Below are 15,898 nucleotides of genomic sequence, written 5' to 3'. Positions count from 1 at the left end.
TGTATAGGCAATTCATTGATATTTAAATTTAACCCTAATTTGTTAAGAAAACAGAATGAAATAAAAAGATTATTTAAACTAAATACAAGATAATACTTAGCTTTCGAATTTGATCTGATATAATTAGAGTCGGAGGTTGCCTCGGAGGTAAACCCTGGAACAAGGGCAAAGGCAAAATAATGGATGAAGGCGAAACAAACCCTAATTTAAAATATAAATCAAATATAATTTAAATTAAATTAAACTGAGTACTTAACTTTGGCTTTTGAATCAGGCGCGTAGTCGGAAGGCGTTTGAAAAGATAACCCTTTGGCTTTTGAATCAGGCGCGTAGTCGGAAGGCGTTTGAAAAGATAACCCTGAAAAAGGCACAGAAGAAGAAGATTTTTAGTGTAGGGTAAACCCTAATTAGGATTCAAATTCTTTGTAATGACAAATTGATTTAATTAATTATTGGTCTTGCGACCTAATTAATTGAATCGAAATAAAGAAATTAAATCGAGTGTAAAAATAATTTTTTTGGAATTTTTTGGAATTAAAATAAGGCAAATATGCAATTTTGAAATAGTATGTAAATAATTAAATCACTTTAAATCAATTTTTAATAAAAATAAAATAAATAAAAATATTTAAAAAGTTATTTTATAAGTTTTTATATAATTTATATATATAGCAAATTTATTTGAAGAAAAAAACCAACATATATGCATATTATTTCAAAAATAAAAGTATCATGTAATAAAAAAGAAAAAAAATCTGGGACTTAACGTAAGTAATCCTGTGTGGCTCAGCTCTGAAGACCACGGTGGACCTGCGTTCTTGTGCGCGTTGGATAGGCTGGAGCGATGATCCTGTGGCTAAAAACGTGAGGGTGCATCCTGTGCGTGTGGACCGAGAAGTATTGAATCTGTCTGATTCAAACTCCAAACGCGCGCGTAAACGGGCCACTAGGGAAGCGCCACGTTGTCGTCTTCTTCGCCAGTCCGTCGTGTTAGCCCTATTGGGACTTTTAGCTACGGACACCCCTCCGTTGCTAGAACCTGCAAGCTACGAATGCAACCAAACGCAACAAGAAATATTTCGCGACCTCATGGATGTGATCGTCCAGGTCTCACGATTCTAATGATACTAATTATTAGGTCCAATTTTACTTAAAACAAAAAACCCTATTTCAAAGTCAAAAAACCTAACAATGGCGGAATGTTCATAACGGCATGGAAACGCAATTAAAGCTCCAAAATCAATCAGTATATCATAACAAACATATATATGCAATTAGATTTTGATGTGGATGCATGAATCATTGAGATCGAATGATTTTCAGAAAGTGCAAACCGTGAGGTGTTGAGGGTGATTCTGGTCGTGCAAGGACTTGGAGATGATCTGAATAGCTTCAGGAGAACTCAAGGAATGTTTCTGAACCTTAAAATCTCTTCGAATCACCCTGCTACTTCCAATTTCGAATTCCAATTTTCTTGAAAATTTTGGGAGCTTGATTAGGGTTCTGCAGAGCAAGAATCCGTCACCCTAGGGGTCTGCTCTTGTTTGATACTTATAGAGGATGATTTAGGGTTGATATTCTTGGAGAAAATCCAATTGAATCAAAGATTGCCATTAGAGAAAATATGATTGAAAATTATGTTCAAAAAGCTTCCAAATTTGGTTTAATTCCAATATTTTTTTACCAAGCTTTGTGGACCACGAAAATTAACTCATTAATGTGATTTATTTGATTGGAATTGGAGCAAAATAAAATCTCTAACTATTTTTATGATTTTATATATTTAATTTATGATTTAAAATAAAAACCATAAAAAAAAATAGCAAAATCCTAAAAATAATAAAGCTTTGGTTTTAGGGCGTGCATGGGCTCAAAGTGAAGACTGGATTAGTAGAGCCTAGGCCCATTTGGAAAATTTTGGATTTTGAACCTTTCCTTTTCACATTTTTTCCTCAAAAATAGTCCAACTTTGACAAGGTGTATTTCTCTCAATTCTTGAGGTATGGAAGTGTTCTTGGACTTTTTGGAATCCTTAGAGAGTCCTCTAACCAATGTCTTTGGTCCTATATCAAAATCATTTTCCATTCTCATTTTATGACCTTTTGAAAAAAATGTCTTTTTGTTGACTTTTGAAAGGGACCTATAACGTATGAAGCCATATCTCTTAAACCATTGACCTATGGGCTCTGATTCTTGGACCATTTGATAGAGGAATGAATTCTCTTCAAAATGAGCTTTGGTGGGAATTTTTCTGATGAAGTATGAATATTTGGTGAATTTTCAAAGTTTGATTGACTTTTTTAGTTCATGCCCAAAATAGTAACTTTTGACTTTTGACTTCTCTGATCTTTCCTTGTATCATCATGATCAACCCTTGATCAAATGATGATTTGAGGGTTATGAGGATGTTGTTGACCAAATATCTTGAATTTTGACTGTATTTTGACTTGAAATGACTGTTTTGCCCTTGAGAGTCGACTGTTGACCTAATCAGGATTTGAGGGACTAAATTTGTTTTGTTTGACTTGAACCTTTATATGGAGATACTTTGGGATGTTGGTGACCCTATGGAACCACCTTGAGCCATTGATTCAATGATTTTCCGTTAAATGACCTAAACCCTAATTCAGGGCCTTGTATAGGAGAGTGTATTTTGGAGCTTTGTGTTTTGATTTGATTTTGTGCAGGAGAAAATGTGTGGGCAAATTTTGGGGTATGACAATAAGCATATCAAGTAATATGGGTGAGATATGGCATATGTATTATGAGTAAAGTCAAAGTATATTAAGTATAAGCAAAGGCATCAAGGTATACAAATGATCTTAAGTGTATAAAGATTATGAATAAAAGAGAAAACATACCTCTATAAAGTCAATCACATCAAATATGTATGAGTATGGATGTGTATGATCTTATGGACAAGTATATAGGGACAAGTATTCTCATGGATGTATGCTTAATCAACAATGGATGTCAAATCAAAAAGTATATATAAAGTATATGGTAAAAGCATGTGGGTCAAACAAGTATGTATCACACCTACACTACAAATACAAATGTGCTTCTCGCAATTTATACTGCACATGCATAATACTTCTCCCAATTGATAATGTATCACACCCTACGATTAAATTTAGGGTCTGCTCCTCTTGAGCAATATTGCATTTGTGTAATACTTCTCTTAAGCGATATTTTATTACATCCCATGTTTCAATTTCAAGTGTGCTTCTTTCAAGCGATACTCCACCATATGGTCACTCCTCTCTATTGATACTACACCATATCCTGGTGTTTCTCTCTATTTGATACTGCACAATACCATCCTTATATGTCGGTTACTTCTCTAACATAAATTTAGGCTTATCAGATCCAACCTATATGTGCACAAAATAACATCCACGTCAAAACCCCTAACGTCTAGTTCCTCCCCTTGTTGGGCTATGTTACACCTTAAGAGTACCATTTTCAACACGGAGCGGAGCAACCACTAATTTATCATCTATGGGAAAACATCAAATACTTTTACACCTTAATTTCACAATCTTTTATTCATTATTATTATGTCTTTCATACCTTCAAACATGACTTATTACATATACATCACAATTAAGTGTATCAATTAATTTTAATCCATGGAGGAAAAATAATAATAATTATTATAATATCTCAATTACAATCACAATATTTTCACAAGTAACTATATTTATCAATAATAATTCTTCAAATTAAACAGTCATAATATTTCGATTTTGTCATAATATTTACATTATTTTTATGTACTTATTTATATGTTCACACATCACTTAACATAAAAATACACTAATAAGTAAACCAATTCATAATCTATCATACAAAGTATTCACATAAAGTCAATCATAGGTTCAATATCATTACTAATACACTATTATAAAAAATTATCACATCAACTCATTCACCACATATAATAAACTCACAATTATATCAATTATCAAATAATTACGATAATTAAATTAACTATAACATTTTACAACATCAAAATTTCTACTTTAATAAAATTAACTATAAAATTTCTACTTCAAGACAAATTAAATCAATTAAGACCTTAATAAAATTTCTACTTTATCTTTTAACCTCACAATTTCATATTTGCACATTTATTCAATTATCGCTCAAGGGCTGCAATTATCGAGCAAGCGCCGAATGAATTTTGGGAAGTACAATTCTCCCATTTATCTCACTTACTTTACACTCATGATTCCAACTCACTCTTACCCCGTACCTTATTTGGATGCTTTCTCACTCGAATCCATATCCATCAGTAAGGATCTTCTGTTTATTTGAATCATTGTATTTCAATCGATCTAATTTGACAATATAACATTAAATATCAAAATTAAATATGAGAATACACCTTAAAATGTCAATTTCGAGATTTATGTCAAATAAAATTATCTTAAATAAAAAATTAAATTGGTGGTAATATAAGTAAGGGAAATGCTAACAAGTGCCCCAGGGGCACTTTTTAAGAGCTTAAAATAGTAAGTTTTTCTTGGAAATATAAGTAATTAATGCATCGAAAATTGAAATAGTTAACTTTTTAAAGAATATTTTCTTTAAATAGAATGCTTAAAGAGTGTCCCCGGGGCACTCGTTAGCATGACCCAAGTAAGGGAAATGTTTATGATCGTTTGGGCGTTGATTCCACTCAATTCACTGTAACGGTGAAAAAAAACAGATTAAACTGTGAGATTCCACAGTGAAGAAAAACTTATTTTCGAGAGGTAATAGAATCACTAAAATTTGAAATCATTATAGACTAATAACTAAATTGAACTTGGAAAACTCATTAAAATTTGAGATAAATCGGAGAAAGTATTTTGTGCAGCTATTTGACACTAGGACAATTTTTTTTCATTTCCTCCGAAGGAGTAGCATGATCATTTTGTTTCCTTTTTTCCTTGTAGCGCTTATTTTTTGTAATTCCCTTTTCTTCCTGTTTCTTAACCACCAGCATCCAGTCTACTAAATTGACTAATTCAGTTTAAGGATCAATTCTGTTTTTTATTTTAACTATATATTTTTATGGACTTGATTGCACGTTATATTTTTATTGTTTTACTTTTTACTTCCCATTTTTTAAAATATATATAAAAATGTAATTAACTCAAAAATATATTTACTTAGTTTATTATATTCATATTTAGTTAAATATTATTTTTTAAATACTAACATTAAAATATTTTAATTATTTTATAAGATATAAACTAATTAAATACATTGCTAACATTTTAAATTTATTAATATTTAAATTTAATATGTGTAAACTTATCACATTATACAAATAAATATACAAGGTAATTTAATAACAATATCATTATATATATATATATATATATATATATATATATATATATATTAATATAATTTTTAATAAAATAATAAATTAAAATAAAAGAAGTTAATAAGTTGTTAAAATAAAATTATACATATTTATTATTAACTTAATGCATACAAAATTGTCATAATAATTATCAATACACTTGTACACATAAAATTATTTAAAATAATATTATAAGTTTATTTGACGAATATCTATATCCATTTAAATTGAAAATTAGCGTCCTACATTTCTCACCTTGTTAAAAGAAATTTCATCCTCGAAATTTTAAAAGTTATGAACGTTAGCATCTAACTTTATTTTGTCAAGGATTTAAATGTCTATTAAAGATAAACACAATTGTGAGTTAAAAATACATTTGAAACAAAAACTGATAGGAAGTTTTCTATAAAAACTATGAAATTAGGGTTTCAACAATAAAATAGAAAGACATTAAAATTAAACTAAGAAAATAGAGATAAAAGGATAACTTTGATTGATTTTAAATGTCTCTATGAGGATGCGTGGAAAGGAAGAAAAGTAAAGAAAATTACGTTTTAAGAAATTATCTCTTTTAGATGGGCCAGGTAAGAAACAAAAGTCCAGGCCCAGAAGGAAGGAAAAATGGGGGCCAATAGCGATATCCATTTTGTATCCAACAGAGGATTCCTGTCCTCTTTTTCGGACGCTATTTCTCAATTTTCTTTGCGTTCGGGCCCATCCAGGGGCATATCAAAGAAATTTTACGGAAATCTATTAGTAAATTGGGGGTGGTAGTTTCGCAGCCAAACAATGAATTTATCAAGAGTGTTCAGGAGACGGAAGTCTCTAGTCCGTTTGTTAAGGAAGGAATGAAGGTGCAAGTTAAATGTTTCCAATGATTATCGGATCTTTCAACATCAAAGAGGGATGCAGCTATGTACAGAGAAGAAGGATCCATCAAATTATTAGCAAAGGGAGGGCGAATGTGTTTCTTCTTCAGGAAACGAAATTGAAAACTTGTTCTGATTCCACTGCAAAGAGTTTCTAGCGTGCGAAAGGGATCGAGTACTCAGTTTTCGACTCAGTAGGTATGTCTGGAGGTCTAATTATTATGTGGAATTCTAGGAATTTGGATGTTGTATGCAGTTTTAGGGGTGTTGGATATTTAGGTGTTAAAGTTATTTTGATGGAGAGGTTGTACTATATATGCAATGTTTATTCTCCTTGTAGTCTTTCTTTAAAATGTAATCTTTGGAACAGTCTGTTGGTTTTGAAAGATAGATTTAATGATGGAGAATGGCTGATAGGAGGAGACTTCAATGCTGTTAAAAACAGAGGGGAGAGGAAAGGTAGGACAGCGGTCGGAAATCATGCGGAATGGGACGAAGTTTCTAGTTTCATTAACGATATAGGGTTGTTGGATGTTTCTTGCAAAGGAAAGAAATTCAGTTGGTTTAGTAGTGACGGTAGACCGAAAAGTCGCATAGATCGCTTCTTGGTGTCTAGTAATATAGTGAATTGGTGGGGCGTTATAGGGCAACAAATTGGCGAAAGGGACATCTCCGTTCACTGTCCAATTTGGCTTGTTGCGGATAAGAAGGATTGGGGACCGAAGCGTTTCAAATTCAATAGTGAATGGTTTCAAAATAAGGATTTTATTGGATTTTTAGAGAAAGAATGGAAGGAGTTGGAAGTACACGGGCGTGGGGATTTTGTTTTGAAGGAAAAGCTGAGGCTTCTTAAAAGTAAGCTTAGATGGTGGAACACAAACGTCTTTGGTAAGATAGATATGGAGTTGGAGGAAGGAGTTAAGGAGATTAACGTCATTGATAATCTTCCTTTGGATGTGGAAAAGGAGGTGGGAGAAAGACAGAAGGCGAATAGGAAATTTTGGACGCAACTTAAAATTAGGGAGAACGTGTTAATCCAAAAAGCGAGATTGAAGTGGCTCAACGAAGGTGATGATAATAGTAAGTATTTTCACGCGGTCGTGAAGGGGGGATTACGATGCAATTTCCTCGGTCCAATTTCTACGTCTACCGGGTTACTTAGTAAGGCGGAGGAAGTAAAGGAGGCGGTATTTGAACATTTTGAGACAAAATTCAAGGAGACCGGTCCTTGAAGGGGATATTTTCAAAATCCTAAATGATGAAGACAAGACCTCTCTTGAATTACCTTTCGAGGAAAGTGAAATCAAAGAAGCGGTGTGGAGTTTGTTAAAAAGGATGTCATATCTTGTTTTAGGGATTTTCATTCCGGGTCCGTTCTCTCAAAATGTACAACCTCATCCTTCTTGGCTTTGATCCCTAAGTTTAACAATCCGTTAGGCTTAGACGATTATAGGCCAATTTGCTTGGTTGATTGCATTCATAAGATTATCTCGAAAGCTTTGGCGGGGAGAATAAAAAAGGTGATAGGAAAGGTTATTTTTAATATTCAAAGTGCTTTCGTTCCCGAGAGACAATTATTGGACGGGGTTCTAATGGCGAACGAAATGGTTGACTATGCTACCAAGGAAAAAAAAGGTTGCTTACTTTTTAAAGTAGATTTCGAGAAAGCGTACGATAAGAGTAATTGGGATTTCCTTTGATCCATGATGATCAGAATGGGCTTTGGAGAAAATTGGATAAGGTGGATGAATGCGCTAGTTTTTACGAGCCACATGTCGGTTATGGTGAACGGGAGTCCCACAAAAGAACTCAAGGTGGAGAGGGGATTGAGGCAAGGCGGTCCTATTTATCCTTTTCTTTTTGTCATTGTAGTGAAAGGGTTTAGTGAATAAAGCGGTGGAAAATGGCGATTTTGCGGGATTTGCGTTCTGTGGTGCTTCATAGATGTTCTTCAATTCGCAGATGATACGCTATTGGTGGGAGATGGTAGTTGGACTCACCTTTGGGCTATCAAATCGGTTTTGAGAGCTTTCGAAATGATATCCGGGTTAGGCATAAACTTCCATAAAAGTAAACTAATTGGGATCAACATTAGTTCTAATTTCTTGGAGATTGCCACTAATTTTCTCGGATGTAGGCGAGAAGGAAAAGAGCTTAATTTTTTGGGTATACCGATCGGTAGCAATCCTAGAAGAATTGCTACTTGGGAACCTTTGTTGAAGAAAGTAAAGAAGAGATTAGCAAGTTGGAAAGGGAGATTTCTTAGCTTCGGAGGTAGAGTTACTCTCATTAAGGCGGTTCTTGGTAGCTTAGCTATATTCTTTCTATCATTTTACAAGGCACCAAAGAAAATTATTAAGGAAATAAATCGAATTCAAAGCAATTTTTTATGGGGTGGAACGAAAGAGAAAAGGTGCATTCATTGGGTTAGTTGAGAAACGGTTTGCCTCCCGATAGAGAAGGGAGGTTTAGGGGTAGAAGGATCGAAGACTTTAATTCGGCGCTTTTATGCAAATGGAAATGGAGGATTTTAGACAGCCCCGAATCTTTGTGGTATGGTGTGTTGAAAGCGAGATACAGAGATGTTAATCTTAGTGTGGCTCACAAGGGAGATAAACGAAAGGGGGAGGCTGCCAAGTCGTACTGGTGGAGAGATATTTTGTCCTTGGAATCGGTTAACTCTTTAGGTTTCTTCAATTCCAACTGTTTGTATTCGGTGGGAAACAGTGGCATCACTTCCTTTTGGCATTCCAATTGGACGACTCGGGGACCTCTAAAAGATCTATACCCTCTGTTATATAATGTTTCGCATTAGCAGGATGTATCGGTGGCCCTCATGGGAGGTTGGCACAACGGTGTTTGGGCATGGGGTAACTTCGGCAGGTATCGCCTGTTGTTTTGCCCATTGCAGTGGTTCAAACGCAACAAGGCTTGTCTGCGAGCAGCATTTTTGCTGATATGCTGGAGCGACTGAAGCAGGATCTTCTTGGTGTTGTTCTCGACCTAAACAGTGCCGACAAGGTGAATTGGCTTCATGAACAGGATGGTAAGTTTTCAGTTAAAAGTTGTTATTGTATTTTAAATACTATGTGCGTTCCTTGCGGTCCGTCGGGTGAGTTTGATAAAGTTTTACCGATTTTTTGGAAGACAGAGGTTCCGATGAAAATTAAAACTTTTGGATGGCGTAGCTTTATTAATAAACTTCTGACGAGAGACGCACTATCTCATAAAGGTATTTTACTTTTTTCCAATTCTTCTTGGGTTTACTGCTGCCTTAAAGAAGAAGATTCGACCCATATATTTCTGTTATGTCAAAATATTGATTTAGTTTGGATGGATATAGCCGATTGGATTGGATTCGACAACTATAAAGCAGGGGACATCAAGGAAAGCTTTATGAGGTGGTACAATTTCGGAAAGAAGGCTAAAGTCCGAAAGGGAAAGGAGGATGTGGTGTGGTTGGCTGTGATGTGGCAATTATGGATGGTTCGTAATGGTATCATTTTTAGGGGGGATACTTGGAACATCTCCGACATAATTTGGGGGGTGAAAGCCTTGGTTTAACGTTGGTCTTTTGTTGGGAAAATTATACAACTCAATTGTAATTTTTACGAATTTAGTAGGAATCCTCTTCTCTATTTGTCGTAAGGCCCAATTGGCGTATAATTTTCTTCAGGCGGTACTCAATCCATGTTTTTTGTAACAAGCTTTGAGAACTTTGTAACGCCCGGAAATTCGATTATTCGCTTAATCTAGACGTTTGGAGTGTTTAGTGAAGTTTTCGTATTTTGGGACGATTTCGTCGGTATTAGTTCGGGATAGCGGATCGATATTTAATCAAGAGTTTTGATATTTTCAGTATTAGAAATATTATTGGAATAATATTTGAAGTTTTGGGAATTTTCTGAGTAATTAAGATTAGACCGGAAATATGATATATTGGTCGAATTTGGATTATCGGTGTTATTTTAAGAAACGTTTTTGAATTTATTAAGTAAAAGTTGGATTTCTAGTCGGATGGTCGAAGAATAATATTAAGAATAATATTATTTACAAGTCGGAATTTATTATATTGTTGGAATATTAATTAAAGGTGATATAATTGATTATTTGAGTTATATATCTTATTGGGCCTAAATTGATTTTGGAGGATATTAAATAAAGAGAAAGTTTAAACTCTAAGCCCAATTAGTTTCATATTAGGGTTTTAGAGATGTAGAAAGAGGAGAGTTGTCATAATGAAGAAACAAGAATAGAAGAGAAAGAGGCAAGTTTTGGAGAAGAAGAAGCTTGGAGATTTCTATCCATGGGGTCAATTGAAGGTGCAATAAGAGACCCATTGAGTTGCTTCCATTGATAAAGTAAGGGTGGGGTTCTCTTCCTATAATGGGGCTTATGAACAATTGTATGTGGGGATTGAGTGGGTAGATTTATTGCATTATCTTGTGTTGATTGTTGCTGGAAATTATGAATCTACCATGAATATCATAAAATTGAAAATGTTGCTTTCTGTTATTTACTATTGTTCGATTGAATAACGTTATAAGGAACTAGAAATACTATAGAACCGTAATAATACATTGCTATTGTATGGGTGTTAAGGAAGTCTGTGAAGTGGGTATGAAATGAGGGAGTGAGAGATTTAGAACACTAGTCTCTGTGTTTAGAAACGTGGGCCCTAGGGTGTCTATAGTTTGGACGGCGGCATTGTTATGACTTTGATTGTCGGCGACGCTTCTACGTCATATATATTACTTTCTTTTGTCACTTGTTCTCATTTTGTTCCACATTTTTTTTATTATACTATTATTTAAAGAATTATACTATTATTTAAAGAAATGGAATGAACTATAATATAGTAAGAAACAAAATATAGTATGTAACAGTTGCATTATGGAACATTGTGAATTGTAAAACAGTCCCGTTTAATCGAAATAGTCGGATTAAGCGGTATAATTAGTTGACTGGAATGTGATGGAAATTTACGTGGTAGCTAAGTTTAATTAGTACATTAACATGGCGGTGTTCTTTTGTCGAAATTGTGATATTAATTAGTCGATTAATTAATGAATAGATTAATGTTCTATAAGCCTATTTAATTGGATTTTTTTTTTTGAATAACGTTATAAATAAACCAAAGAAACTGGTACAAAAATGAGGGGGGACATAAACCAAAACCCTCTCAAGAACTACTAAATCTAAAGAAAGGCAAACCAAGCCTATTCTTTACAAAATCTGCCCTTAAAAAACTAGGAATGCTACTATAATTAGTGTAATCAGAAGTAGTTAGCCCTATATTCGCCAGAGAATCCGCACAGCTATTTCCTTCACGGAAAATATGAGAAACCAAAAAAGAGATGCTAACCGTAATATTAACACAATTAAGCCATCTTGTACGGAGATGCCACGGAACACAGTACGGGGGAGAGAAGGCACGCACAACTGCTAAAGAATCTGATTCCAGCCAAATCTTGTTCCAACCCTTCTCATGGGCGAACTCAATAGCTAACATAGCTCCGGTGAGTTCGGAAATGAGAGAGTTAGAGTCACCTATATAACAAGCAAAGGCTCCAAGGAACCTACCATCATAATCTCTAGCAATTCCTCCACACGCCGAGGGCCCGGGATTGCCTTGCGAAGCGCCATCACAATTAATTTTTATCCAATCCCACGGGGGCGGCTTCCAAATGACTTCAACAATTTTCGGAGCGGGAGGAGGTTGAATAGTGACTTTGAACCTCTTCAATACCTCAAACTCATGAATGTTGATGAAGGAAGGAACTTTAAAGATATTGCCGGCCAAAATTGGAATAAACTTGAACTTAGATTAAATATTCGGTTTACCGTTAAATTACGATATCTTGAATATTTAATCGAACGAATCGAATAACCGGTAAAGAATAGAATTGTATCCGAATTAACCGGTTGAGTTGTGTTTTTAGTAACTTGGGAGTATAACCCGAAAACTCGTAAAGTTGTGAATGTTAAGGATTTAACCAGAAATTAGATAACCGGTAGTGACGCAGGATATATCTGATTAATTAGAGAATATTAGGTGAATGATTTTGGTTAGTTGATAGTGGGTTAGTGAGTTAATAAATCGACTAATTTATAGAGAATTATGAGACTAATGTGAATTGACTTAATGTGTTGATTTGTTGTGATATACCGAAACACGATGATGACTTTGCTAATATTTGAAGCTATATGTTTGTCGTGACTTATCGAAGCATGATGATATCATGATGATTTGGTTACTATGTGACATTGTGTTATACCCCAAAATTTGCCCACATCTTTTTTCAAGAAAACTCCAATCTGAAAATTAAGAGTTTCATATAATCATGGATTTTTATTTCAAATATCCTAGCATATGAAGTACTTAAATTTCAGAAACTTTTCTTATACAGTAGCTTGGCTTACAGAGGAATTTATTCTTACGCAAACGCCAAATACTGTTCATTACATCATAAATACTATTTATTTATTTACAGATAAATAGTACTAACACAATCATGCAGAGTTAACTCTTTTTGCAGGCGCAGAAGCAGGAAACTCACACTATACTGGTAACAATTGTTTTTGGTTTCCCACTAACTTTTGTACTATATTCCATTATTTTCAAAATCTTTTCAAATCTCTTTTTCAAAAATCAAATCTTAACTTGTGTGTTTTCTGCCAGTCAAATATTTCTATTTCTGTGCAGTAAACAATTTTCAGGTTATTATCGGTAATTTTGCCCGCATACCGTAAATATCAGTTATTTATTATGTTTCTGTTTCTAACAAGTCATGTAAATAAATTTTCATGCTTCACACAAAACAAAGACAAAAATAACAACAAAAAAGAAAAGAAAATTAACTTTGACAGTTGATTTTTCACTTTAACTGCTGCTTCAGTACACGAACAGTCAGTTGACAGACAAAACTGCTGACAGTACAATTCTCAGTGATTTGTACAATCAATCAAATCAATCATTCACAATTCAAATTTCCAAGATTTTTGTGTTAGAAGTCTTCTGAATATCACATGATTAGCAGAAACTCAACACTGCACAAAAATCAGGTACGCTTAACTGCCTCCTATACAGACAGTCCCTAATCAGGGTTTTTCTTGTTTTAACAGGAGCAACAAGTTTTGAGAGCTCAAATGGATTTCATATACATCCATACATCTCAAAGTACCATCATACAAATTTTCAAACTTCAATTCACTCAGACGCACCGTCAGCAGCTCAAACAGTCAACAGACGACCCGTTTGACCAAAAAAGTCAACTGACAGTCAAAAATGAAATTTTTTGTCAAAGTCCATATTTTGTCAAAGGATTCAACATTTGATCATTGGATGATCACAATTCATCAAGGAAAGATCAAAAATCAACAAAACCCTAAGATTCAAAATTAGGGTTTTTGCCTGAAAAGTCAACTCAACTTTGACTGATCATAACTCTCTCATCCTTCATCCAAAAAATGTCAACCAAAGCTCATTTTGAAGGAAATTCAATTATCTTTCAAATGCAATTGATCCCATGGTCATAGCATTCACCATTTGAAAAATATGGCCAAAGACATTACAGGTCATTTTCAAAGTCAACAAAAAGACACTTTTTTCAAATGGACACACAAGGAGAACCAAAAATCATTTTGATATGAGACCAAAGACATTGGTTAGAGGACTCTTTGAGGTTTCCAAAAAGTGCAAGATCTCCTTCATATGACAAAAATTGAAGGATTTACACCTTGTTGAAGTTGGCTAAATTTTGGGAAAATGCATGAAATCAACATTGCTCAAAAATGTTTTTTTTCCAAAAGATGCCAAGTTTTTGTGGTCCAAACATCTTTGCCATGTTACTATGGGCCTCCCACGACCAAGACAAAGCCCACATCTATATTATCCATTTTTGACATAATTTTATCTTATTTTAAGATTAAAATTAAAGGAAATTGCATGGATAATTGATGGCTTGATCTCCAAGTATGACACACCTCCAAAGTCTTCATTTTTCTGCAGAAAATTGATGCCCAAGGCAAGAGCATTGAATGGAGTCAAGGATTGGTCAAAAATTCAAGGTTTTTAATATTTTAAAAACCAAACTTTCAACAAAGGCAACAAGGCTTCTTGCTTCACTTCCAAGCAGCCTTTGGGCTATAAAAGAAGCATCATACATCCACAACAAAAAGGGACACGAATTCAGAAGCATAGCATAGCATATAACACTTGTAATCACTTCAAAAATTCAAAGAAAAACTCAAATTCGAATTTGTAATTTCAGTCCATTTCAATACAAACTAAGCATTCATACACCTTCCTTAAACATCACTGAAACTATCTCAATCAATTACAAGCCTTGAAGCTCACTGAATCGAGCTACACAGGTCAAAATTTGTTCAAACTAAAATCAATTCGTATCTGGTTATTCACACATGTTTAACAAGATGTAGACATACTATTGAGTTTGGTTTGAGGTGTAGATCATTTCTGGAAACTTAATTGAAGTTTGGACACGTATAAACGAAACTGCCATTTTAGGGTTCATAGCTTCAAAATTAGGGCTTTCCAAATTAGGCTAAATTAGAGGTTCTAAATAGCACCATTAGATTCGCATGGACAAAACGAGTTGAATGGTACCATCGCGCCAAATTTATGTTTAGGTTTACCCCTATTCGTTATTTTGCAGGACATGTAGCTACAGCAAAAAACCGTCACTAAAACCTTTAGTGACAGTTGCAGGCCTAAGCCAACGGACGGAGGAAGAAGACGAACTCGTGGCAGCCTCTCATTGGCTGCCCTGCGCGCGTTTGTTTTTTTTTTAAATATATGATTCAGTGCTTTGCAGGCTATGTACGCATCATGCTCCCTCGTTTCAGTGACCACATGATCATTCCAGTCACATCATCTAACGCTCCAGATCACGCGTGCGCACCATGCTCCCTCACAAACAACCACACAGGATCAGTATCCTTTATTTCTATTTTATTTTCTATTTTTATTTTAATTTCTTTGCAAAATTGATTAAAAATAGTTTCAAAAATCCAAAAAATACACAAAAAATATTTTTAGACTTCTAAAATAATATATTATTTTCTGAAATAAAAATATTTTATTTTTCTTCAAAATTTCAATATTTTGCATAATTAATTAGTATATATTTATATATTTGCTTTTTAATTATTCTAACCAATCAAAAAATCCCAAAAAAATTGTTCTTTATATAAAATATTGTTTATATATTATAAACTAATTTTGTACATATTTTGAATAATTTTATCTTTGAGTTTTAATTATTTGTATAATTATTTGCATAATTATGTTTTAATTAACTTAAAATATCCAAAAACAAATTTCAAAAATTCCAAAAAAATTAGTTTTGTTCTAAAATCAATTAACAAACATTTTGTACATATTTTTAAACTTATTTGCTAGGTTTAATCATATTTCCATCTTTTCTTTATTTTAAATTAATTAATAATGCATTAATTATATTTAAAATAAATCACAAAAAATACAAAAATATGCCTTTTATTTCTTGCAATTTAAAATTCCTAGATAAATGTATAGGATGTCAAATTCATGTAAATAGGCTAGTTTACATTTCCCGCACAATCGATGTAATAGCGTAGATTTACTTTCTGCACTTTACATTTCCGCATTTTAATTTCCAGCACCCAT

The 15,898-nt window shown here is 33.6% G+C and overlaps 1 protein-coding gene across 1 annotated transcript; it reads left to right on the top strand.

Annotated features, from left to right (window-relative positions):
* The first annotated feature begins 6,428 nt into the window (after positions 1 to 6,428).
* Positions 6,429 to 7,460, top strand: LOC131630545 (uncharacterized). The gene has a single exon (XM_058901325.1). The coding sequence runs from the start codon at positions 6,429 to 6,431 to the stop codon at positions 7,458 to 7,460; it is 1,032 nt and encodes a 343-aa protein (XP_058757308.1).
* Positions 7,461 to 15,898: the final 8,438 nt, after the last annotated feature.

Source organism: Vicia villosa, unplaced genomic scaffold (assembly GCF_029867415.1).
Source record: "Vicia villosa cultivar HV-30 ecotype Madison, WI unplaced genomic scaffold, Vvil1.0 ctg.000696F_1_1, whole genome shotgun sequence".
In the NCBI taxonomy this organism is placed as follows: Eukaryota; Viridiplantae; Streptophyta; class Magnoliopsida; order Fabales; family Fabaceae; genus Vicia; species Vicia villosa.
The sequence above is the reverse complement of the archived record's forward strand: the minus strand, read 5'-3'. Positions and strand labels throughout refer to the sequence as shown.

What these genes read in the sequence shown, in the direction of transcription:
- LOC131630545 (XM_058901325.1), top strand. Translation starts at nt 6,429, where the DNA reads ATGTCTGGAGGTCTAATTATTATGTGGAATTCTAGGAATTTGGATGTT.